Below are 26,863 nucleotides of genomic sequence, written 5' to 3'. Positions count from 1 at the left end.
ACGTAATTCCTTAAAAAAGCATTTCGGTTATTTTTAAATAAAAATACTAAAAAATATATAATGACAGTGGCAAGTTCAAAGTGTCACATTTACTTAAAGTCCGTGCGTAAAAGTAAAACAAATGAACGCTAAAGAAAAGGGCTTCTTTTTGATCATCGCTTCTGTTCGCAAAATGGCACTTTTTGATTCATTCGAATAAAAAAGCATTTGAAGATCTTTTCTGGACACACGCATTAATCAATCATAAGAGTGTTGCGTGTTTTAATGATGGTTTGAACGACTTTTGCAGTTCAATTACATTTCACACGCCTGAAGGAATGAAATGCATGTCTAAATACTTAATAATTTCTCATCATCATCAATAATGACTATTGTTATAATCATCATATCACTGGTTGCCGAACCAATTTCCATTATAATGTTAGATGGAAATTTTCAATTACCAACCCGGCTTTTAACTTCCTAGTGTGGAAACATAATATACCGACGTGCTATTTAAACCGATGACTTGCCGTATTTCAAAGTATTTACTTAATGTAATTGCACATGCTTATGCTAATCGTCGGAATTGTGTCTAAATAATTTAGATGTTGCGTCGGTCAACTTTTCTACTGGTTTTTATGATTCAATTTTCTTCAAAAACTAGAGGGCTGAAACAAGGTTTCATCGATTATTTGCAAAAACGGAGAAATCCGCCATTGGCCAGAGGTTTTGTAAGCTAAGCAAATTCACAAACAACTTAAAAAAGTTCGAAATTGCAGGCAATGGACATGATGAGGAGCCATCAGATGCTCACGGACGTTACTTTGGAAGTGGGGGCCGAACATTACAATGCCCATCGAGTCGTACTAGCGGCAGCTAGCCCATACTTCAAGGTATAAATCGTTGCTTATAACACAATAAACTGGGGAGAAAAAGTGGGTAATTTCTTGCAGGCAATGTTCACAGGAGGATTAAAGGAATGCGAAATGTCCAGAGTAAAATTGCAAGGAATATCGCCGACGGCGATGCATAAATTGATTAGTTTTATGTACACTGGACGCATAAGAGTCACAGAAAATACTGTTTGTCAACTACTGGCCGCTGCCACCATGCTACAAGTGCCCAATGTGATTCAAGCCTGTTGCGATTTTCTGGAACGCCAATTGGACCCGAGCAATGCGATTGGAATAGCCCATTTTGCCGAACAACACGGTTGTCTGGAACTATCCAAGAAAGCCAACCAATACATTGAAAGGCGATTTATTCAAGTGAGTTGTTTTCAATTCAACCTGTTTGTCCAAAAAAAACAATTTTTGCTCACTTATTGCTTATCAACTGTGCAGATCTGCCGCGAAGAGGAGTTTCTTCAGTTAAGTGCCAATCAGCTCATCCAGCTGATCAGGAAAGACGAGCTCAATGTGCAGGACGAAAAGGAGGTTTACAACGCGGTGCTCAAATGGATCAAATACGACGAAGACACCCGCAATCGGAAAATGGAGGACATTTTGTCCGCCGTACGGTGCCAGTTTTTGCCGCCAAAGTTCTTAAACGACCAGATCCAGAAGTGCGATGTGATCAAGAAGACTCCGGCCTGCAAGGAGTATTTAACTAAAATATTCAAGGTGAAACCTTAACTGGACTTTGCAAGCGCAGGAACAAACGGGCTTGTTCTAGGATTTAACACTACACGTTCGCACTGCCGTCAAAGAAAGAACTCCCAATATTCCGAGAGTGATTTATGTTGCCGGCGGCTATTTCAAGCAGTCCTTGGATATTCTAGAAGGCTTCAATATTGATGATAAAACCTGGATCAAGTTGGATAGGCTGATTGTTCCACGGTCGGGCTTAGGTTGCGCGTTCCTCAAGGTATGCTGTGTTTTCTCCCATAGGTGTTGTGGTTTTTTCGAAGTTCTATCGATTTTTAGGGACACTTTTATGCAGTAGGCGGCCGGAACAACACGCCAGGAAACAGCTACGATTCAGATTGGGTGGATCGATACAACCCGATACTGGACGAATGGATGCCTTGCCATCCCATGTCCTGTCCACGAAACCGTGTGGGAGTCGCCGTTATGGATGGCTTACTATACGCGGTGGGCGGCGGCGAATGCACAAAATATCACAATTCTGTTGAATGGTAAGGAAGCGGAATTAGGCCGAAGGCATTTTGCCTGATTAATTAGCTCTGGACTGAAATTCGCCTCCGTTCCTTATAGTTACGATCCTGAAATGGACAAATGGACTGTAGTAAAACCGATGCACTATGCCAGATTGGCTGTAGGCGTAGCCGTCGTAAATAGATTACTGTATGCGATTGGAGGATTTGATGGTACAATTCGGCACTGTTCAGTGGAGTGTTACCATCCGGAGAATGATGAATGGACCATGATTCCCCCAATGTACACCGAGAGGAGCGGCGCAGGTACGAAGCAGTTTGGGCGGGCGTTCAACAACTGCATCAACGACTCTTTTCAGGTGTCTGCGCCATGGACAAGTACATTTACGTGATAGGAGGCTACAACGGGTTGCAGCTGAACACTGTTGAGAGGTACGACACTGAGAAGCAAGTGTGGGACTTTGTGTCTAGTATGAAAATCCAAAGGAGTGCGCTCAGTGTGACTGTGTTAGATGGACGCATTTATGCCATGGGTAAGCGGCGTTATTTTCCCTGCTTTGAGGCGCTGATTTTTTTGCTTCCCAGGCGGGTATGATGGGCAGGAGTTTCTTCAAGACGTGGAAATATACGATCCAACGACAGATACGTGGACGGAAGGAATACCTTTGCCTTCAGGTGAGGAATGTTTCAAATTTCCAGACCCGTTTGTCATTTAACAATTTTTTTTAAATCAGGTCGTTCAGGGCACGCTAGTGCCGTGTGCTATGGAAGCAATTGTAATACTCAGGAAAGAGGGCTCCTGATGGAAACAGAGCCTAGTTTAGCTGTTGGCGCGCCATCTTCTTGTTCACCTTCAACGTCTTATTACAAGTAGCTGGTCAGTAGCTGGACATAGACTGAGTTGTGGTGCACTTTATACCATCACAAATCGTGAATTGTACAATCTTTACCTAAGCGAAATTTGACAATCGTAAATGATATGTGCTTTAGGGTTAGCTAGATTTTAGCACTGACTATGGGAAAATAGGGCTGTGATCAAGAAATAAGGAAAGTGAGGAATTGAGTGGGCCAGTTTGCGCTGGGCTTTAGGTAGGTTTCGAAATAGTTTTCCCATTCTTGAAATGCATTTATTTTTTCCATCTCGAACTTAATCAATACGGGCTGAGTACCCCCTTCTATTCCAGATATTCTAGTACAAGAATGTAAACTTGCTAACGATTAGTTATTATGCAGAACATTCCAAAATACCTTGTGAAAATCCGATTTTGCTTGATCATTAACATACATATGTTGACTGATAAACCTTATTTATATTATGGTATTGGGCGTCATTATATTTGGGTCTCCCTTAGTAGAGGCGCCTTAATGTATGTTACTTTGTACGTGCCATTGTGTAGTTTATTCAGTGTATTCGAAGAATACACTAGTGGAAATTCAGATTTAATATTAATTTGCCTCCCACTCGCGCGGGTCGCGAATGATGATCTGGCGCTTTACGCATTTGTATTATTGTTTTATATGCAAATTCTTCTAAGACTCACGTTGCATTTGGCTTCTATAGGTTTTCTTGCGTTTATGCTGAGGAAAGTTACAAAGTTCTATCAAATATTCCTAGTCCTTTACTCTCCTATCTCGTGTACTTCCACAGCACGAGGACACAAAAAAAGTGAGGAAGCAGGTGTGTACACACTGAAAAAAATCCAATCAAACGAGATTTTTTTCTAATAGAGTGTGTGTTGATCAAGGTTATATGGTTTAATTTTATATCCCCTTGATGAATACACACTCCATTACAAAAAAAATCTCGTTTGATTGGATATTATAAAAGGGCCTACTTTTGAAACGCTTAAGTTATTGAAGTGTAAGTAGCTTAACATTGTACATATATACTTAGAGAATATGAATGGTATATTTTTAATACATGCCTAGCAAATGTTTTATAATAAAATACCGTATTTTGTACTTTTTTTATTAGTGATTAGCACTCAAAAAAAACCTCCAAGGGCTGCACTATTGTGTGTTTTGTAATACAAATTTCCGGTAAGTGCTCAAAGGGAAAGCTTTCGCGAAACGAAATTGACAAACCAAAACTTCGTTATCGGTAAGCCGAACTTTGGAAGTGGAATTGCAAATGTTAAACATTGAGATTCAAATCAGGCGGCGGAATTTCGCGAAAAGTTTATATTTAAATCACTCCGCTCTCATTTATTATTCATTATTTGTTTCGATTTTTTAGGAATGCCGGAATTGCAGTTTGTCTTCACTCATTTAGCTGGTAGTTTTTCAGCGATTTTATTTGTACATATGTGAGTGTCGATGCCTCTAGAGACAGGGGAAGAGAAAAATCAGTCCCTAGGCGGTACGAATGGAAGGTTCCATTGGGTCGCATATTAATAATAAATAGCCGAACAATCCGCTTAATGGAGTTTGGAGGTTCATTACTAGATTGTCAGGGTAGGTTAATCGAAATGGAAACTGCATATCAAAGTGCAGGAAATGCTAAATAATTTATCGATTTATTGATCTGTGAAAACAACGGAATTTTTATAATATTGTGAATATTCAGGCGAGGGGTCAATGTTATTAGTAAATTATGAGTCTAATTCAAATGTATGAACCAATCAGAGCTTTGGAGGTCCCAACTTCGCCAGTTAAAGCCCATTTGAATACATTTCCAAAATGAGATTTTATTAATGTTGCTGAGTGAATATCGCAATTGTATATTCAAATGACCAATCATACTGTTTGCTTTAATAATTTGCCACTTTTGGTGGCTGCTTAATCGATTTGAGCAGTTTTCTTTGAAAGTGCTGTCGGCGTATTTTATTTAATTTGAAGATATTTAAGGTTTTGCATTTGCAACATTTAAGATCTTAACAACTTCAAGAGGACTTGCACCTCTTTAAAAGTCTTTACAAAACATTAACATCGGGATCTCAATTGAAACAAACCAATTTCTTTTTATAACATTTTTATTGAATAAAATGCTTTATTATTTATACTTTTACTATAGAGATTCGAGATTCTGCATCTACAGGCCCTGAAAATTCCTAACGCGAATCGCTTTGCCCAAAGTAATTAAAAATAATAAAACAAAAATAATCCTTCTTACCTGCTGTCTGTAAACTGGCGCCCCATCCTCCATGAACCACCTCCACTTGAACACACAATAAATATCCAGGCGAAGTTGAAAATAAATGTGGATTTCAGTCAGCAATTAACAGGTAAGATGATCGACCGTACGTGCCTAAAGGGCATTAAATTAGTGCTTTTATCCCGTTTATGAACAAAAAACCGACGACCGATTCAGTCCCTTGCCCATAATAGACTGCCTAAATCTTCAGCTTTCCGATAAAACTCATGCGAAATTTAGGTGTTTATCACAGAAAAACCCACCGAGCTACAGAACTTACATAATGATATAATCGTTCGCTTCGTCGCCCTTTGTAAGACTCGCTGTTTGATTTCAGGTTTTTTTCTTATTGATGATTTTCTAGAAATTTCCAGTCCGCGATCGAACTGGTTTGGATATTTAGCGTAAGCGAAGTTGCTTTCTCGGGTAAAGGTAAGCAAACATCGCCGTTCATGGGGCGACTTTTAAATGCTAAATTAAATACTAACTTTCCGATCAATATTTTGCTCAATTTTCATGAAAATCTGCATGCTTCAGACTTACGAGCGACGGAACTTGACGTTCATACGAGCTCTCAAATCAGACCTTTGCTCCATTTTTGCGAAACTTCAAGTTCATACAGCTTGATATTTTGTGCAAAAGAGGCCTAAAATCCAGACTCACATTCAAGTCAGACCAGGATTTTTGAATGTTTTTCTCTACCCGCATCATTGAAAGCGACGGAATGATTAACTCGATTTTCACACGAGCTTTCGCATCTATCTTTTGCCAGATTTTCAAAAACGCTTTCGACTTCTGCATGTTAGTATTGAATTTGAAAGTTATTGATGAGTGACAAAATTTGCTTTTTAATTCCTTGTAAAAACTAACAGCGTTTTTGAAAAGCCGCAGTAACTTTTTTTAGCGGGTTTTGAAATTGAAAAAATATGGATTTTTGACTATGCAAGAAAATTCCGTCGTGTTAAAGCTATTAATCAGGAGTTTAGGTTTCATGTTTGGAGTGAAATTTGCAAGCTTTTTGATCAGTTTTTTGCATTATTTTTCATTTTGTTCATAGAATTCGCCTGCACCCGATTTGTTACATAATAAAGTGAATTTTGCGCGATTTCTGTTGTTGTCTATCCACATCGCCGCTCAACTTTCTCAGCTGGAATTTTCGTCCCAGGATTAATGGATTTTCCGGGCTCAAAGTTTTGTGGAAAACATCCGAAAATGTTGTCTAGGTAAACAGATACACCGGTTAAAATAAACATTCGATCTCGACCACTCTAATGTTAACCCTTTGGCGCAATCGCGGCTCCTCTAGACGCCACTTCCAACATCTCGACGCCGCTTAGTCTGATAACGGACGTCAAGGTCGCGACGCTCGTTTCCGCATCAGCGACGTCCGTTTTTCCAGTTTCATTCTTTCGCTCAAGCGCCCCATAAACATTTGTCCAGGTGATGTAATTTCAACCCCAAATTTTGCACTTTTTGTGTGAAAATTCACGTCCTCACATCGATTAGTGTGACTGTGTGTCGGTTAGGATGATTGTTAAGCTACCAGAAGAACTCGCAAAGTAAGTGCATTTTTGATGGGTTTAAAACTCATTTTTATCTGGGCTTTACAGTTGTTTTCCTTGTCTTCGACCCGAATATTTCTGGTTATTTTTTGGCGCGGTTCGTTTTTGACACACAATTAGGCAAAATTGGGCTCAGTTTTGTGGTTCCAGAACTATTTGATCCAGAGAGTTCAGTTTTCCACTGCATGGAAGCATTTCTCCCGATACCTCACAGTCTTGGATGAAATAGAGGATTTTTTCATCTTTTAGGACATTTTTCCAAAAATTCAGTTGCATTTTCAAGTTGTCCCATCCAAAAGACGCCCATTTCAGATATCTACTCACTGATACATCTATGAGGGTGTCGATAATATCATTTATTTATCAATGTAAGCGCAAAAAATCAATTACCTACAATAGCGTATTTAGTTGGCCAGATGTTTGAATATAAAATTACTGTTATTTGCTGTTTTAATCGTGTTGCTCTTTGGCTTATGCGACTACTGCAAATCGAATTGAACTTTTCAGCTACAGTTGAGTGAAGCTTAATTTGTGATGCATAAATTCAATAACATTAATTTATCTACAAATTCCACTGCCAAATTTGCATTTAAAGCTTTTTTCAATTATGCCCCATTACATTCAGTAAATTTCTGGCTTTTTTGTAATATTTGCTCCCAGTATTTGTCGTTTAATGAAGCTTCAATTAATGGGTTTATCCGTTTTTGCCCAACAGTGTTCTAAATTCAACAGAATGAATCAACGATGTAATTTTCACTTTTTTTGTTGCACGCTTCTACATAAAACTGATGGGCTTTTTGGAGTTTTAGATCGTCGTTTGCTCGACGCAGCAAATATCTTCGAAAAACTCACCAGTTTCAATGCATTGACCACCACCATCACTAATTAATTTTTATGATCTTGTCAAAGCGTGAACTAAAAATTTTTGAAACATCGTTTATTTTATTACGTTTCGGCGAGACAACAGCGCCATCATCAGATTTAAAATTTTACACAAACTCATGATTGGTAAGAATCAACGTCCTTTTAGGTCTTCCCCTTTTTGCAAAGGTCTGCCTTCTTGGTCTTGAAAAGGTTTCAAGAAGGTTTTTTGGTTTTTGAATTATGATTTTTTGCAATTTGTGTAGTTGAAAGTTTCAGTGCAAATGAGTGTCCCACGGACAAAAATTCGTCAAAAATCGGTAAATMTGGGGATTTTTACACTAACTTGGCAASATTTGAAGCAACGAGGGTGCGKTTGACRAGTTTGAAGAAAAGTCTTTCCTGCTTTTTSGTTTTCGAATTATGATTTTTTCAAATTTGTGCAGTTGCAAGTTTCAGTGCAAGTGAGAGGGTTACGGACAAAAATTCGTCAAAAATCAGCCAATCAGGGGATTTGCACACAAGTTTGGCAACGTTTGAAGCAACGAGTGTGCTTTTGACGGATTTTAAGGAAAAGTTTTTCCGCCGTTTGGTTTTTGAATTATGATTTTTTTAAATTTGTGTAGTTGCAAGTTGTAGTGCAAGTGAGAGGGTCCAGACAAAAATTCGTCAAAAATCAGCAAATTTGGGGATTCGCACACAGGTTTGGCAACGTTTGAAACCATGAGTGTGCTTTGAATCAGTTTTAACCAATTTTTTTTCCCTTATTTGGTTTTTGAATTATGATTTTTTGCAATTTGTGTAGTTGAAAGTTTCAGTGCAAAAGAGTGTCCCACGAACAAAAATTCGTCAAAAATCGGCAAATCTGGGGATTTTCACACTAACTTGGTAACATTTGAAGCAACGAGGGTGCGTTTGACAAGTTTGAAGAAAAGTCTTTCCCGCTTTTTGGTTTTCGAATTATGATTTTTTCAAATTTGTGCAGTTGCAAGTTTCAGTGCAAGTGAGAGGGTTACGGACAAAAATTCGTCAAAAACCATCAAATCTGCGGATTTTCAAGAAGGTGAAGACATAAAAGGACGTTGATTTTTACCAATCATWAGTTTGTGTAAAATTTTAAATCTGATGATGGYGCTGTTGTCTCGCCGAAACGTAATGAAATAAACGATGTTTCAAAAAATTTTACTTTACACTTTGACTGAAACCCAGAAAAGATAGGAATATCATAACAAGTACACGCAGACAGGAAAATACATCAGAATTCATTTTTATATAATATTTCGATTATTCAAAAGCGAACAATTTTTAAGCTAATTTTTACAGCCCACCTTCAATTCGGCGGATTGAACTGTAAAATTAGCAAATGTTTTATTTGCAAATTGGAAATCAACAAAACCGCGCAAATAAAGTGCTCTCTATATGCAAAGCCTGCATTATTCCCTACAACACCCGCAGTCACACAATAAACTTCACTAATAAATTGAAATTAATTTTGATTAATTTTCAATAATCAAGAATAATGCTGGTACCGATGGCAACCAAATCGCATTCGTTAGATACAAAGCGCATTTTTCCTCAATGCAAAGCTGAATCGAATTAAAATTAAAAATTAACTGGTTTTGCGCTCTGAAATCATTCATTACTGTCATGAAAGTTTAATTAAATGAGGGCCTCAAGTCGGCTTCAAAACAGCGAAGACGCCCAATTACTGATTTAGATGAAACGGACTTGGAAAGTTTACATTCTTGGTATAAGTTGGCAAAAATGTTTACGAAACAAGGTTTTCCTTAAAATAAATCTCCCGATTTATGTAGCTCACACTTCTTTTTTCGTTAAAGAGCTGCTTGAATCCAATCTTCTTTAACTGCTCAAGCGATTGTGTGCTTAAAAGAAGCGAAGCTGCATTATCTTGTACCACTTTCCTTTATAATGCCCTAATGAATTTGCTCAAAGGGAACGAGCGTATTCCAGGAATGAGTGAATTTTCTTTTTATTCGCTGAAAAGATTGCGCCTTAGACAACATTAGCGTTGATGATTTAGGGGAATTTGTCGTTCTTCAATCAATCACTTGACGGGCTGAACTCGAATTCTCTTAGATTAGATTAGGGGAAAATCGGGATTTTTCGGCTCGGCTTAACACCTTTTATCTACCAAATAGGGCAGTGAGGAAAACGCATTTCGGGCATATGCACGGTTCTCGATAACTTCGCTCCGGCATAATTCCACCCGCGTAATCCATTTTATCTGGATTTTCGTTGATGTTCCAAGTTCAATTTCGCGTGCTGGAAATTCACCGGTTCCAGATAATCGAAACTGATCAACTTCCGAGAGTTTCAATGTTGGCATTTCCACCCTTAACAACATTGAGAGTTGTGCAGTAAAAATCGACAGTTTTCCTAGTTAAGAATTGCCCAATTTCCTTTTAGTGCTTTGGATTTAACGTTTGCATTTTCGCCCAAAAGATTTAGAAAAGCAGAATGCAACTAATCAGAAGGTAGATAAGTTCGATATTGTTGAGGCGGATTCATTTTTTTTCAAACTTCTTTTTGGGTATTTCGCCTCAAAAATTTTTGTCTTTAAAAAAGACAGAATTTCCTCACGTCTTTTATTACAGATTGATAAATAGTGCTCCTATTCTCTCCTACTCCTACTATGGCGAAATACCCAAAAAGAAGTTTATAAAAAATAATCAGAAGGTCTGTGAAAGGCTTGAATGATTCAGCTCAAATTAATAGATCAGGATGATTGCGTTAAAAAAATTGGGTCAAGTTTAAAGGAGCATCTCAAGTGGAATTCGCAACGATCTAATGTCGCTGTAATCTCATCCGATAAAATTGGTTCTAAAATTTCATTAACTCACATTGCACTTCTCTACGGGGAAATTGAATTTCCCTCGCGAGACAGACAGACGGTTTATATAAAATTTTTAGCTCCTTTTCCTCATTTTTGTACTTTAGCGGCAAATTGCCCTGTCGTTATTCCAAGTCGGTTTAATGGCCTTTTTGCCGACATTCATCCGAGAGACGTTTCAAGTCTATTAAAATTTGAACAGAAACAGGATTTTTCAGTTTCATTAACCGCTTCAACTCTTCAGTAGCGCTGAAAAAAATAAAATTAGCACAAGAAAGGTCCAAAGCCACATTGAATCGGCTGCCATTATTTGCCTAATCTACTTTAATACTATTCAGCACTATTTCCCTTTGCAAAGTAAATAAAAGTCAAGAATCCGTTTCAAAATTGGCTTCCGAAGTATTGACCTTTCCTTGTATTTTCGTCGCCGGCGCCGCGATTTTCTCAAATCCTCCGAGGGGCGAATATTCCATTCCGGGCGGATTCCCGGAATATTCAGTCGAAGAAAAACAATGCTCAACCTATCGATGCCGCTAAATCAATTTGCCTTATTTTGTAGGCGGGCTTAGCAAAAATCGTCTAACAGTCAATGTGTAGGGATTTTCACCCTCATTTTAGTTCCTGTACGGGGAACACTCGAGCACTCTACTGCGAATTTACTTGGATCGTTCCAGGAGAGAAAGTGGCTTTAAATTTGGCTGAAAAGCTTCTAGGTTTCGAGAGCTAAATTAAATGATTTTTTTCTCTTTGGGAGCCTCAACTGAACATTTTTTGTTTCAATGACTCGGCCTTAAACGCACTTGCTTAGTGCACATGGATTTCTCTGATCCACCCTGTAGTTTTGCATGCACTTGAAATTCTACACGGCGATTTCTTCCATGCAAAGGATTCTCTGGTTTCTGTTCCGCATCTGCTGTGGCGACTCAAATGCATTTGATTGTCCGAGTTGTGCGAGTTTCCACTGTGTTCGTTCCACCTTTAGGTAAAGTACCTTTGAAGAAAAAATATTTAAGACTCAAACGGTTTCTTCTTCATTAAACTCTTAATTTGAAGAAACAGCTTAACAGCGCCCATTGATTTTCCTCCGGAGTGTTTCGCAGAAAAGCGCTTGAAGGAGCGTTCGTGCCACTTTCCAACTAATTCCGACTAATTTATTAGCCCGTTTAACTGTGCTTGATGTTTCCAATTTTGCGACTTTCTACCCAGAATATTGGGTTTAAAAAGACGCCCCAAGAAAACTTAGTTACAGGAAAACCGGGCAAATTCCTGCTGTAAGTCCTAAGTAACTTGACTAGGCGCTGCATGAAGCAATGTTATTATGTATATTTTGGCCGGTTCGAAGACTTTTGCGTGTTTGAAACCGATTTAAAGAGCTCGTTGGGTAAATTATTTGCTGCTAAAGGCTGGGGGAAACTTTTGTGTTTTGCTGGCCGATTCATTGCACTAAAATCACGAAATCGACAGTCCCTTCCCTGAATAATTACGCCTTGTGGCTGGCAGTATTGTGGTGGCGTCAATCTCGCAAATCAGGCTTTTCGCTTTAATGGCCTGCGGGCATAATTGAAATTTCTTGTATTTTCACCAGGCAACAAAGCGTTTTGTTCCAAGGCGAACGGAAAATGCTGTGGAAATTTAAATGAACTAGTCGGGATCAGTTTCCAAGCTTTAACTAGCCAGTCTGGCGCGTATAAACGGCGGTTTCTTTGCGACGTCTATAGACTGAAGTCTGTTCGGTCTAATCGCTTTTGCAGGAGCATTAAATTGGGGAATTTTCGCGAAAAATGCCAGGTTTCTGATGTTTAGCAAGCAGGAGTGGCTGCGCTGGAGGTGGTTTTTTGAGAAACAGCTGCCAAACTGGCCCAAACAAACCGGAAAGTCCGAACAATGTTTTTCAGATTTTTCCTCTAACCGTTTTTTCCGACTCGTTTTTTCCTAAGTAAATTTTCCTGCAAAAACCGTTAGTTAGAGTGGATTCTAAACTTTTTCCAACAAATCTGATGCTTTCGAAAAAATCCCACTATCGCTCTTAAAATTGCGGATGTTTTATCAAGAGCAAAATTTTTCCTTAGAAAACTTGGTTTTCGAGTAAAAAAATCAAACAATGAAATTTGTGTAGAATCCTTATACCCACCGAAATTTTGTCCAGAAAATGTTGTTAGAATCTCCAAAATTTTCCTGCACAGATAGATATGGACAAAATACGTGCCTCCAAGAGTGCAGAAGTCTTCCGAAAAAAGCCAAAAACGTACTGCAGACTCTTATGGGATCCCAAATCTTAGAAGAAAAATGAAAAATTCTTCTTAGCTCGTTTTTATGCACTTTGCAGTTTAGGAGATAATTGATTTTTTTTAAACAAAAAGTTTTTTTCGCCTTTTTTCAAACCATGTTCTAACGCTTTCAAAAAATTTTGCACGAAATTCCGGTGATTTTATAAAGAGCAACATTTTTCCCTAAGAAGCTTGGTTTTCCGGAAAAAATGAAATAGTGACCCCAACAACTTTCTATGGGTGTTGCAGCCCAGTTTGAGAATTTCAACTATTCTCCCTTAAAATCATCATTGAAAATTGAGCGTTTTTCCTCTATTAGTGTTGTGAGCTTCAATTTGTTCACAAGTTTCTTCTCTTTCTGGCGAGTCTTTAAGTCTAAGTTTAAGTCTAAAATCGCAGAATTTGGTTCATAATTGCTTCATAATTTTCCGCAGGTTGCATGTAAAAAATTGTTCCTTTCAATACAGCCAAATTAGAAGAATTTTTTCAATGCTGTTAGATAAAGGGGAAACTTTCGATCTGTTAGTGTTGCAAATATCAAATTTTGTCTTCCTTTCCTCGATTTTTAGTAAATTTTTATACTAGAATTTCAACTTTTGCTTCCACAAAGTTCGGCAGTTCTTCAGGTCAACAGTTATCAAATCAAAGACACAAATCCAGTCATTTTTAGCTTCCTCATTCTCAATTTCCTCAATAATGTTCCACGACAGTTTCAACCAAAAAAATCACTTAAACGCCAAAGAAATGGGGGAAAAACCCAATCGAAATCTAGCAGTATCGTTTAGGTAGAGAGCGGTGGTTTTTCGAACGCATTATATTCCCTTTATCGAGGTTTAGTGGAATTAACTAAACCGCTTTAACGGTTCAGTTGCTTTTTGTTCACCTGAGGCCGTAAGAACGGATTCGTGCTTTCATATTTAAATGCGAAAACGGCCGTAATAAAGTCACAAAGACGGTTATGAGGCATAAATATTCCAGAGATGGGAAAAGTTTCCTTAAAACTCCAGCTTGAGGGTGATATGAAAGGCTAATAAAGACCACTTGAGTTTGGCGAGATGAAGTTTGTTTTTGCGCAAAGTTCGGTGTATTTTTTATCGACAATACACTTTTCTTGACAAATTTTGTAGGAGTGGAACAACGTTCCGCTCATCATTTAACGTCTACAACGACCTAATAATCCATTGTACAGTAATCAGCAATTTCGCCACTAATTGCCATCCACACGAACACCGAGAATAAGAGCCGATCGGTGTAGTATATTTTTCCATTATCCATTAATGGCTCAAAGTCAGGGTTGAATGCGATGATTTTTTGGTTCAACCGCAGAAGAGCCCAAGTCGTAATGCATTTTTCCCGTTGGCAAATTTACCGCAAAATTCAGCTGGACGAAGCAGTTCTATGCGGGTTGAATCAATTTAAATATAAAGCGATAAAATTGCAAACTTTCCAGCTCCGCGATGTCCATTTTAAACCGTTTCTAAAAGAAAGACTCCGCCTGGCGAAAGCGAAATCTATGTAAATTCCGGTAAAATATTGTTATGCACTCAACTCACTTTGTGCTATTTTTATGCTTTGTATTGTAAGTGTCTTTGTTAGCGTCTAATTTAAGTCTGCCACATTTTAAACTACAATTAACACCAGAGTTTTTCTCTATTTTTATTTGTAATTGTATATACTTTCCTGACTGTGTTTCAATTCCAAATCAAATTCATTCCTGGGTTTCAGTCATTTATTGTCTCTATTTATCAATCAAAATACGTTTCGGTGTATTTTTCCACTATCATCAGTTTTTATGTGTAGCGTTGTTGCTGCCTTAAAAATTCGCATTTAAGCCTCTCACTTTCTACTCTCTTAAGATCAATGTTTTCCAAAAAAAATCAAATTTCTCAAAATGCCCAAAACAAGGTAAATTTGCATAATTCAGAAGCTCCTTGGGTCAAAAGCAGTCATAAACTCGCATGTGAAATGTTGATTTTTTTTCTGGAAATTTCATAAGGTGGCAGTCCACGTTTTAAAAAAGTCAAATTTCTCAAAATTGCCCGAACACCGTAAATTTTAATAATTGGAAAGTTCCTTAGATCGAAAGCAGCCAAAAACTCGTACGTAAAATTTTGATTCTTTTGTTGAAAATTTCATAACGTAAAGGTCGATGTTTTCGAAAAATTAAAATTTCTCAAAATGCCCTAAAGTAAGTAAGTTTGTAAAAGTCGAAAGCTCCTTAGGCCGAATGCAGTCGAAAACTCGCACTTGAAATGTCGGTTTTTTTGCTAGAAATTTCATAAGGTGGATATCGACGTTTTCGAAAAAAAATGAAATTTCTCAAAACTCCCCAAACAAAGTAAGTTTGCATAATTCAGAAGCTCCTTGGATCGAAAGCAGTCATAAACTCGCATGTGAAATGTTGATTTTTTTTCTGCAAATTTCATAAGGTGGCGGTCTACGTATTAAAAAAAATCAAATTTCTCAAAATGGCCCGAACACCGTAAATTTTCATAATTGGGAAGTTCCTTAGATCGAAAGCAGCCAAAAACTCGTACGTAAAATTTTGATTCTTTTGCTGAAAATTTTATAACGTAAAGGTCGATGTTTTCGAAAAATTAAAATTTCTCAGAATGCCCCAAGCAAAGTAAGTTTATAAAATTCGGAAGCTTCTTAGGCCGAATGCAGTCGAAAACTCGCATGTAAAATTTCGATTTTTTTGCTAGAAATTTCATAAGGTGGAGATCGATGTTTTCAAAAATAATCAAATTTCTCAAAATGCCCAAAACAAAGTAAATTTTCATAATTGAGAAGCTTCTTGGATCGAAAGCAGTCAAAAACTCGCATGTAAAATGTTGGTGATGATGGTGGAAAAATACACCGAAACATATTTTGATTGATAAATTGAGACAATAAATGACTGAAACTCAGGAATGAATTTGATTTATTTGTAATTTATGAGAGCGCTGCGAGAACAGAGTGAACCAAATAAACACTATTAGAATGAGCAACATTAACACTGAAGATTGATTAAAAAATATGCAAAAATATGCAAGTTAGAAGAAATATCTAAAGAGTTTGGCTTCGCGGCAGTTGTTTGATACTGGTGAGTTTTTGGAAAGCGACGGCCTAAAAACAGACTGTCTTTTTTTCGTCGAAATTTCACATATTTTTTAATAATTTCTGGCCCCTGTTGGATGTCCAAACCAGAGAAAACCGCCAGCTACGTAAATAGACACAGCAACAACCATGTAGGATTAGCATTAAGTTTATACCAAGTTCAAACTCGCTAACTAATCTCATAATGGAGGTTCTTGGGATGTGTGTTAAGCATACTGACGGCAGCATGTCAAGATAGCATCCTTTGAGGACTTAGTTTTACTTTGTTGTTCCATAAACACGTTTAGCATCGGGTCTGGAATTATGATTAATTTTCTCATAAGTGAATCGTCCTTAAATGAGTGAAAAATCTCAAATGAAAATGCTTGCGCCAGCGAAAACTATACAACTGGTACTGGGCGATTTTGTCTTAAGCAAGATGGTGAATAAAGCAATTTTGTCTTAAGCATGTTATTTGGGAAATGTTGCGGCTACTGACGGATTATATCCTTTGAGGTCCAATTTCCAACATGAACTAGCAGTTATTTACATGTTTTTATAAATATCGTGTTAGGCTTATTGTGGCTCTTTAATGGCTGTTAAAGCTTTAATATCGGGGCCGAATTATTGCATTTGCTCGACAATGTGCAAACGGCATTTCACCGGCTCTGGAGGCCTGATTGAGCCATTGTCCACTATGCGTTTGTGTTCGTTAATCTATCGGGATTATCATCAGTAGCCACGATCAATATGCATATAAAGGAATGGAAAACGGGGCGCTAATTTTCCAATTTTTGGCCCAAACTTGAAGAAAAATCCATCAGACATCTAGGCAAATCTCCGAGGATCTTTTTCTTCAAAAATTCTTTGCAATCGTCATGGTAAGCAAGCGCGGAATGCAGCGCCAGTTGAAATAAAGAGAAAGAAAACCACAAAAGATTTCAGTTGCAATAGACGCTTTTGTCGCTTGAAAACTCTTCTAGAAGTTTATCCTTTCTAATTTCCTTGTGGGAGTTTAAGGCTTTAGATCCCATTTATTATTCAATGGAATTATCTCAGGATGTCTTTTTCAGATTCTGTAATCCTTCCAAAGGACTTTCCAGCTCGTTAGCGTTCAGGCGTCTTCGAACTGCTTCAATATGGTGATTAATCCGGCCTCGTTTTCCTTAGGTGAGTCTAACTATGATTATTCCAAAAAATATTCCAAATCTAGTAGGAGCCTTAATAACTGTCCTCTATAGCACAATGCCGAATGTAAATTAAGTACATATCAGGCTTATAATAAAGGCAACCGCCAAAAGTATAAAAAGAGCTATTCGCAGTATTTCCCAATAGAGAGAGGAAATATAATGAAGTTATCAAGCGCAAACGACCTGAATGACACGCAATTTTTCGAAATTATTCTGAACATTAATCGTGAAACCACCAGCGGAAATATGGAAATGCGCTCGTGGAAGTTATTGCATGAATTCCAAATAAAACGTACAAATAATAGAATGTTCTTACTTGCATTTCGGCTCAAATTGAAGTTGGAGCGCTATAAAGTGTTGGCTAGACGCTCCAGTTGGAATTTTCCTCGAACATATCAAATAGCAGGAAAGTGCACGGTTTTATTTTAAAACATAATAACCAGTCGTTGTTCCTCTTAATGTTATCAAGCCATGGGCTAAGAAAAGTTCGCCTTTCCCACTTTACCACTAGTAATTTTTGTTTTTAATTCTTTCGAAGTTGGGAATGTGGGAAGAAACTTAATTAGTGAAATGCAGTTTTTCCGATCTTTTGCCCCGAAGGCTATACAGCGGTATTTTGAATTGCTTCAGACAATCGCCTAAAATTTCGCATTTAAGCCTCTCACTTTCTACTCTCTTAAGATCGATGTTTTGAAAAAAAAATCAAATTTCTCAAAATGCCCAAAACAAGGTAAATTTGCATAACTGAGAAGCTCCTTGGATCAAAAGCAGTCATAAACTCGCATGTGAAATGTTGATTTTTTTTCTGGAAATTTCATAAGGGGGCGGTATACGTTTTAAAAAAATCAAATTTCTCAAAATGGCCCAATCACCGTAAATTTTAATAATTGGAAAGTTCCTTAGATCGAAAGCAGCCAAAAACTTGTACATGAAATTTTCATTTTTTTGCTGAAAATTTCATAACGTAAAGGTCAATGTTTTCGAAAAATTAAAATTTCTCAAAATGCCCTAAAGAAAGTAAGTTTGTAAAAGTCGGAAGCTCCTTAGGCCGAATGTAGTCGAAAACTCGCATCTGAAATTTCGATTTTTTTGCTAGAACTTTCATAAGGTGGAGATCGATGTTTTCGAAAAAAAATGAAATTTCTCAAAACTCCCCAAACAAAGTAAGTTTGCATAATTCAGAAGCTCCTTGGATCGAAAGCAGTCAACAACTCGCATGTGAAATGTTGATTTTTTATCCTGAAATTTCATAAGGTGGCGGTCTACGTTTTTGAAAAAATCAAATTTCTCAAAATGGCCCAAACACCGTAAATTTTCATAATTGGGGAGTTCCTTAGATCGAAAGCAGCCAAAAACTCGTATGTGAAATGTTGATTTTTTTGCTAGAAATTTCGTAAGGTGGAAATCGATATTTTCGAAAAAAATAAAATTTTTCAAAATGCCCCAAACAAAGTAAGTTTGTAAAATTCGGAAGCTCCTTATGCCGAATGCTGTCGAAAACTCGCATGTGAAATTTTGATTTTTTTGCTGACAATTTCATAACGTAAATGTCAATGTTTTTGAAAAATTTAAATTTCTCAAAATGGCCCAAACAAAGTAAGTTTGTAAAATTCGGAAGCTCCTTAGGCCGAATGCAGTCGAAAACTCGCATGTAAAATTTCGAATTTTTTGCTAGAAATTTCATCAGGTGGTGATCGATGTTTTAAAAAAAAATCAAATTTCTCAAAATGCCCAAAACAAAGTAAATTTGCATAATTGAGAAGCTTCTTGGATCGAAAGCAGTCAAAAACTCTCATGTGAAATGTTGATTTTTTGCTGGAAATTTCATAAGGTGGCGGTGTACGTTTTAGAAAAAATCAAATTTCTCAAAATGGCCCAAACACCGTAAATTTTCATAATTGGAAAGTTCCTTAGATCGAAAGCAGCCAAAAACTCGTATGTGAATTTTTGATTTTTTTGCTGAAAATTTCATAAGGTAAAGGTCGATGTTTTCGAAAAATAAAAATTTCTCAAAATGCCCCAAACAAAGTAAGTTTGCATAATTGAGAAGCTCCTTGGATCGAAAGCAGTCAAAAACTCGCATGTAAAATGTTGATTTTTTTGCTGGAAATTTCATAAGGTGGCGGTCTACGTTTTCGAAATAATCAAATTTCTCAAAATGGCCCAAACACTGTAAATTTTCATAATTGGAAAGTTCCTTAGATCGAAAGCAGCCAAAAACTTGTATGTGAATTTTTGATTTTTGTGCTGAAAATTTCATAAGGTAAAGGTCGATGTTTTCGAAAAATAAAAATTTCTCAAAATACCCCAAACAAAGTAAGTTTGTAAAATTCGGAAGCTCCTTAGGCCGAATGCAGTCGAATACTCGCATGTGAAATTTCGATTTTTTTGCTGACAATTTCATAACGTAAAGGTCAATTTTTTCGAAAAATTAAAATTTCTCAAAATGCCCCAAACAAAGTAAGTTTGTAAAATTCGGAAGCTCCTTAGGCCGAATGCAGTCGAAAACTCGCATGTAAAATTTTTTTGCTAGAAATTTCATAAGGTGGAGATCGATGTTTTAAAAAAAATCAAATTTCTCAAAATGCCCAAAACAAAGTAAATTTGCATAATTGAGAAGCTTCTTGGATCGAAAGCAGTCAAAAACTCGCATGTGAAATGTTGATTTTTTTGCGGGAAAGTTTATAAGTTTATCTACGTTTTCGAAAAAATCAAATTTTTCAAAATGGCCCAAACACTGTAAATTTTCATAATTGGAAAGTTCTTTAGATCGAAAGCAGCCAAAAACTCGTATGTGAAATGTTGATTTTTTTGCTAGAAATTTCATAAGGTGGAGATCGATATTTTTGGAAAAAATAAAATTTCTCAAAATGCCCCAAACAAAGTAAGTTTGCATAAGTGAGAAGCTGCTTGGATCGTAAGCAGTCAAAAACTCGCATCTGAAATGTTGATTTTTTTGCTGGAAATTTCATAAGGTTGCGGTCTACGTTTTCGAAAAAATCAGATTTTTCAAAATGGCCCAAACACCGTAAATTTTCATAATTGGAAAGTTCCTTAGATCGAAAGCAGCCAAAAACTCTTATGTGAATTTTTGATTTTTTTGCTGAAAATTTCATAACGTAAACGTCGATGTTTTCGAAAAATTAAAATTTCTCAAAATGCCCCAAACAAAGTAAGTTTGTAAAATTCGGAAGCTCCTTAGGCCGAATGCAGTCGAATACTCGCATGTGAAATTTCGATTTTTTTGCTGACAATTTCATAACGTAAAGGTCGATGTTTGGGAAAAATTAAAATTTCTCAAAATGCCCCAAACAAAGTTAGTTTGTAAAATTCGGAAGCTCCTTAGGCCGAATGCAGTCGAAAACTCGCATGTAAAATTTCGATTTTTTTGCTAGAAATTTCATAAGCCCCAAAACAAAGTAAATTTGTGTAATTTAGAAGCTCCTTGGGTCGAAAGCAGTCAAAAACTCGCAGGTGAAATTTTGACTTTTTTGCTAGAAATCGATCTTCTATCAAAAAAATCAAATTTCCCAAACGGCCCAAACACCGTAAATTGCATAGTGCGGAAACTCGCATGTGAACTCAACATTAGCTGGGGAAAAACCGTTTATGAGACGCTCTATCGAAACTGCAGGATTTTGCCTACTCGTATGTCCCAAGCAAGCATTTCACGGAGCGATTTCGAACCCATCAGTCCTGATCAACTAAACCTGAACTTTTTGTGCTTTTTTGCTGGCCATCTTCAAAATTGTGCCATTCATTCATTCACCCAAAAATTTTCAAATGTCGCTTGTATATAGAGGATTGTATAATAATCAGACGCTATTTCATGTGAAGCTTCGCCCCATCAGTCGCAAAAGAGTCTCCCGCGGGAAAAACCGGTCGTCTAACAAACGTCTGTTGCTTTCAAACCAACTTCCAGCTCTGCTCCTAATTGTAGCATAGATTTTCAATCCGCACCATCAAACTTCCTTTTGAAATGGCTGCAAATAGAAGGTTTGCAGGAAGGATATTAAATTATCCCGCCGTGTTGCTAACTAACTTTAACGGAAACTTCCTGCTCCGTCTCCGAATCAATACGATTCCTGCTGGCAGGTGCGACATGTGGCATAGTGGTTGGGGAGTCGAGAAAACACCAAAAGCCCAAAAGCAAAAGGCGAAAGTCGTCGGGAGGGGGTTTGGGATAATCCTACAAGCGACATTGTTAAACGCGTTGGTCGGATTTGCGGATTAACGCTTAACAAATGTGCTTGAAGACTCCGTTTGGCTCAAACTATTCTGCTGCAAACTCTTCCTTGAGCGGCAATGTTCAAGTCCCAAAATGTTTTCACAAAGTGAGTGGTTTGGGGTTTTTCGTACCCCTGCCATACTTATCGGCAATTTTCCTCTCTCGACCGTCGAAGGGAAATTAAATGAATTGACGTCAACCGTAAAATCCGTAATTCGATTAATAAGTCTAATACCGCTAATGGGATGACTTTTATTCCACTCTGCCCCATCGGCTTCCCACAGACGTTTGGCAATGTGGATTTATCTGGTCAGAATTAAAATAAACTAATCGAATTTTGCATATTCATCTGGCTACTTCCGGCAGCGGTTAGTCGCGCAAAAGTCCACTTTATTGGGAGTGGAATAAGCAGCAAAGTGCCAGTTAATTTCGAATCGAAACAAAGTGGTCCATTTATCGGGTTTATGTTGCTGAACTACCCACAATGGCCGTTTTCGCCTCCGGAAGGAAATCGCTGACCCGACGTGGCGTTCAAATTGTTAGCCGAAACTGGATGGTTTCGCCTCAGCCTCTGTCAAATAGTCGCTATCTGGCAAAATATACACAAGTCACAATGATGCAAATAAAGCGATTGTCTCAAGCGCAAATATCCCTAGAAATGTTATTTCACGATCTCCTTTCGAGTTGCCACTCGAGGCGAAACTGTTTTGTGAACTCTAGACACTCTGCAATTGAACAGAATGGACGCTTGTTTCGTTAGGGACGTTCAAGATTTAACCAAAAGGAATTGAAACTGTTGAATTTGCGCACATTTGCAGGCAAAATTCATTTTCAATTGAATCAAATAACTAACTAAATTATCAATAGAGATGGACTTTCGAGGCCTTTCCTTGAAACTAATGAGTTTTTCGGGCTTCTAGGCCGTCGTTCGGTAGAATTTTTTCTTGACGTTTCGCAAGCACGACTGGCTTGCATCTTCAGAAGTGGTTTGCTTGAACGCTTACACTGTTCAAGCCACTCGTGCTTGCCGAAAAACCCATTAGTTTCAAGGAATGCCCTCGAAAGTCTATCTCTGTTGATGAAAATTGATGTTTAAGTTAGACCGGGAAGGTGAATCAAATTGCCTAATCCTGCAATTTATTTGATTTGTGTTTAACTGGAACCCAACCTTTTTTATAAGAGCCAATTTAATTGGTTGTGGGATTTAAATGTTTTTCCTGTTTTCTTCTGGACGAGTTCGGCGACGCCAGAATGCACACAGCAAATTTGTCTATCCCTGTCCTTGTCGGTGCAGCCGCACAGTGCAATAAACAAAGCGAGACAAATTGATCGCTCCAGCTGCGTTTCTCTCCCGTCGGAATATGCCTGTTCTTGTCTGCAGCATTGCATCAAACCGCCAAAGTGTTGCAAGGGCATTGCCAAACTGCCCTGGACCTGATTTTGGTTGAACTTTTAGTATTTTTTAGACTGAGCGGCTTGAGATGGACTTTCGAGGCCTTTCCTTGAAACTAATGGGTTTTTCGGGCTTCTAGACCGTCGTTCAGTAGAATTTTTTCTTGACGTTTCGCAAGCACGACTGGCTTGCATCTTCAGAAGTGGTTTGCTTGAACGCTTACACAGTTACTATCTCTTATTGAATTGGTTCATTGGTTGAATTGGTTGAATAATCCCTGTGGGTTAAAAAAGGGAAAAATTCCCTCGAGTAAATAATCCTTGTTCCACTGTGTGTATTTCTATGAAAACAACCAGTCGGAGTGCCTTTATTTAGCCGGGTTTATTGATGTTTGCTCGCTTAAAAAACCCGTAACTTACGATTGGGAAAACATTTATATTTATGGAATCTACCATTCATTATCCAACCCCCTACGCTGTAGCTGTAAGCTACATAAAAGCGTTCAACCAAGCCACCTCTCAATGCAATGCAAGCCACTCGTGCTTGCGAAACGTCAGGAAGACCTTCCATTTTACGACGGCCTAAAAACCCACTAGTTTCAAGAAATTGCTTCGAAAGTCCATCTGTTTTGATTCCGCCAAATTAGTTAGTTTTCCCTTTTGACCTCTGAAAATAGTCGTTTTATTAAGAGTATTTCAGAAATTCATACAAACTCCTGCTTTTCTGCCATCAATTTCAGCCTCGTACTCACTAATTCGGCATTTCTACTCAATTGAGCCGCATTTGCCTTTGATTATTCCAAGCGAAATTCCGACACCAGCCAACATAATTGCAAGTTTGGTATTCCATTCATATTCGGACCTCCAAAAACTTCGCCCAGTCTGAATAATAGAAAAGCAAAATATAATTTCGGCATATTCACTTTGAAGTTGAATGCGACGCATTTAAATATAAAATCAGTTGCTTAAAAAATTTGGTTTTGACCCAATTTGCGGCTTGTTTTTTCAAACGGATTCAGAAGGCGAAACATTATTGAGAAAATAAAAAGTTTTTAGGGTCCAAAAATCCCTTTCATTTTAGAGAAAATTCCGGCGGTTTTCACTTAAAAGCCGAAATTTGAACATGAAATCTCCAAGTACAAAATTAGGAATGGCCTCGAAAGTCTATCGATTATTGAACTGCTTCCTCCTGGATTTTAATTGTAACGATGAGCCTTTAATGGTCATACTAGTGCTAATCGCTTCTTTAATAAAAAAAAACCGTTTAATAATAAACACTGATTTTTTTTCAAAAAAACTAAAACAGCCTAAAAATTACTAAAAGTGCAACCAAAATCAGGTCCAGGGCAGTTTGGCAATGCCCTTGCAACACTTTGGCGGTTTGACGCAATGCTGCAGACAAGAACAGGCATATTCCGACGCAAGAGAAACGCAGCTGGAGCATCAATTTGTCTCGCTTTGTTTATTGCGCTGTGCGGCCGCACCGACAAGGACAGGTATAGACAAATTTGCTGTGTGCATTCTGGCGTCGCCGAACTCGCCCAGAAGAAAACAGGAAAAACATTTAAATCCCACAACCAATTAAATTGGCTCTTATAAAAAAGGTTGGGTTCTAGTTAAACACAAATCAAATAAATTGCAGGATTAGGCAATGATTCACCTTCCCGGTCTAACTTAAACATCAAGTTTCATCAACAGAGATAGACTTTCGAGGCCATTCCTTGAAACTAATGGGTTTTTCGGTTTTTTAAGCCGTCGTTCGTAAAACGCCCCGAAAAACCCATTAGTTTAAACTAAATTAGCCCAAACTAGCACAAACCTATGCGAACAAAATCACCTGGTTCAGGCATCTGCGACTCATGATTCTGAAAGTCTTCAGATGAGACTCTATTCAATTCTGAGCGCAAAGTGGCTTCCAAAGTGCTTAGATTATTTACACCTTTCCCATTTAATCGAATCGGAATAGAAATTTTCAGGCTTTCCCTTAATCGGCTGCATCCATCTCGGCGCTTTATTGAGTGTTTAATTCATTTTAATTGTTGAATCGACGATAACATCTCCAGTTAATTAACTGTGAGGTGTTTAGACCGCGGTTAAACCCACCGGAAAACGATTCGATATTAGTTGATTGGCGGGTGGAGGTGATTATTTTAAGTCAATTTAAAGCTAAGTGAGGCCGCTACTCGACCGGATAAAGCCGATTGAATGATTGTGCCCAAGAAAAAGCTTTAAATTTCGGCTGGTTTTGCACGAAAGCTACATTGAGTAATACGGAAATATTTTCGGTTTCCTTGGAAAATTGGGAAAAGCCGCATTGGGAAACAACATTTGGAATTTGTGTAGGTTGAATCGTTGTTACAAGCGGATAAACGGTTGCAAATCACTGTGTCTACAAAAACGCCGCAGGGATGGGGAAGAAAAGCTACAAAAAATAAACGCTGTTCTGTTTCAAAACCCCGAAAAATTCCAAAGTGTGCAAATTCGACTAGGATTTACACAATAAATCCTCTTAGTGTGGCAAGTAGATTCTCCTCCCGCTCGTTATTTAACCTTAACCAGTATTTATTAATTAAACAAAAACTGCCCGCGTTAACAACGACTTTCCTTGCGACATACGAAAAGGAAAAACATTCTGGCACGCAGGTTTCGAAATTTCTTGAGGAATTTATGATCGATTGGCATTATTTAGGTGAAAAATGCGAGACGTCGAAAAAATGGAAGGAAATATTTCAGAGGGACAAGTTGGGTTGATTAAAATTCCGGACTGTCTCAGGAAAAGCATATCCTTATTTTACATGAATTTTTTACGCCGATCAACGTCCCAAGCTGCGCCTTTTAAGGCGCTCACTAATTTCACTAATTTAATTAGAGGAGTGACGATTTTGTTCGGATATTCAGCTCTAAATAACTTCGACTGTTACGCATTTTTCTTCATAATTGTACAGGGCGAACGTCTAGGATTGGGATTCTACTGAATGATTCGGCAGAAAAGGGAAATCTTTAAGTATTCAAGCCAAAATCAGTAGAATTCGGCTTTGGCCGAATTTTTCCGATGAACAAACGAGCACAACTGATTAAATACTTGCAACTGAAGCTTAGCTACGACCGGCCATTGTGTCTGAATCCCCGTGCTAGTTGGGGAGCTGAAACTGCATTTAGAGACGCAAAGAAGAAGGCCGAGGAGTGAAATTAATATTGTTGGCAGCTAATTAGGTAACCTTCTGCAAATGAGCCTAATTTGAGGAAATAATGAACCGTCCATTATTGCGCCAGGCTTTTGTGTAAAGTTCCTCATTGAAATAATTCCGGGAAATTAATGTGACATGCAGAATAAAACGGAAAATTGGCGTCTCAATGCTTAAGTAAAGAGTAGCCCTGACATGATTTTATTAAGTACTCGGGGAATGGCATACTGGGATGTTTTTTAGATCCTCTGGCGAGCAGAATTTCAGTTCAAGGAAGCGCTCGGATGCGGCAAGGATCATTATGCTTTGGTGTACTTCGGTTCGAGGAAAAACTAATAAGAAGACAAATATTTTTTCTGGTTTTTAGGCCGTCATAAAATGAAATTTCTTCCTGATGTTTCGCAAGCACAAGTGGCTTGCATCCTCAGAGGTGGCTTGCTTGAACGCTTTTGTGTAAGCTACACAAAAGCTGTTCGTTCTACAAATGCAATGCAAAATCGAGTCTTCAGCTTTGTACGTTCTTGAGCGAATAAATGTCAAACTACGTAATATTTGCGAAAATCACATGCAATTTAAAAAATCTTGGAAATTGCCTGATGATGACTGAAATTAGAAACTTTTGGTAGTTGCGGGACATAACTTTCCCTATCTCACACAGTGAAAAGCCACTTTCTGGATAAATAAATGGCAAACTCGGTCCTCTAAAAGCAAGCCGGAAAACCAAGCGCAAATCTGCAAAATTGTCAAAAAATCCTTGAAAGCGACCGAACATTGAAACTGTCTTTAAAATACATAATAACAAAAAATGCATCAACAACTGAGTTGATCATTCGGAAGGTTACAGAGCAAATAAATGCAAAGGTCCGGCCGGCGAAAGCAGCCACGCCACTTTGAAAAATTGTAAAAAAATGCCTGATTATGATGGAAAATCAAAACTTCCTCAACGTATAGAAGAGACTTTGCGTCACAAAAAGCATTAAAAATTAACGGCTTGCCAAAATCACTACGAAAACCAGAC

At 37.8% G+C, this 26,863-nt stretch overlaps 2 protein-coding genes across 6 annotated transcripts in view; both read left to right on the top strand.

Moving 5' to 3' along the window:
• Positions 1-4,060, top strand: part of LOC109545476 (kelch-like ECH-associated protein 1) — a 10,377-nt gene extending 6,317 nt beyond the window's left edge. For 4 of the 5 annotated variants that reach the window (XM_019916198.2, XM_019916201.2, XM_019916200.2 and 1 more), the window contains 9 exons: positions 762-875; positions 936-1,250; positions 1,326-1,604; positions 1,657-1,848; positions 1,908-2,119; positions 2,199-2,404; positions 2,458-2,631; positions 2,684-2,773; positions 2,833-4,060. In XM_019916198.2, coding sequence (XP_019771757.1) covers positions 762-875; positions 936-1,250; positions 1,326-1,604; positions 1,657-1,848; positions 1,908-2,119; positions 2,199-2,404; positions 2,458-2,631; positions 2,684-2,773; positions 2,833-2,972 — 1,722 coding nt within the window. In that variant the 3' untranslated portion in view covers positions 2,973-4,060. Of the gene's footprint in view, positions 1-748; positions 876-935; positions 1,251-1,325; positions 1,605-1,656; positions 1,849-1,907; positions 2,120-2,198; positions 2,405-2,457; positions 2,632-2,683; positions 2,774-2,832 lie in introns of all 5 variants that reach the window. The other variant, XM_019916202.2, reaches the window with a different exon arrangement.
• Positions 4,061-6,582: 2,522 nt separating this feature from the next.
• Positions 6,583-26,863, top strand: part of LOC125504585 (octopamine receptor beta-3R-like) — a 71,334-nt gene continuing 51,053 nt past the window's right edge. Inside the window, exons 1-2 of the mRNA XM_048666802.1 lie at positions 6,583-6,790; positions 16,924-17,020. The gene's annotated coding sequence lies outside the window, so the exon portion shown is untranslated. The remainder of the gene's footprint in view (positions 6,791-16,923; positions 17,021-26,863) is intronic.

Source organism: Dendroctonus ponderosae, unplaced genomic scaffold, assembly GCF_020466585.1.
Source record: "Dendroctonus ponderosae isolate FM_Combo_2020 unplaced genomic scaffold, Dpon_F_20191213v2 Dpon_F_20191213_5, whole genome shotgun sequence".
Classification (NCBI taxonomy): domain Eukaryota; kingdom Metazoa; phylum Arthropoda; class Insecta; order Coleoptera; family Curculionidae; genus Dendroctonus; species Dendroctonus ponderosae.
Note: the sequence above shows the minus strand (reverse complement) of the source record. Positions and strands in the feature narration are given on the sequence as shown.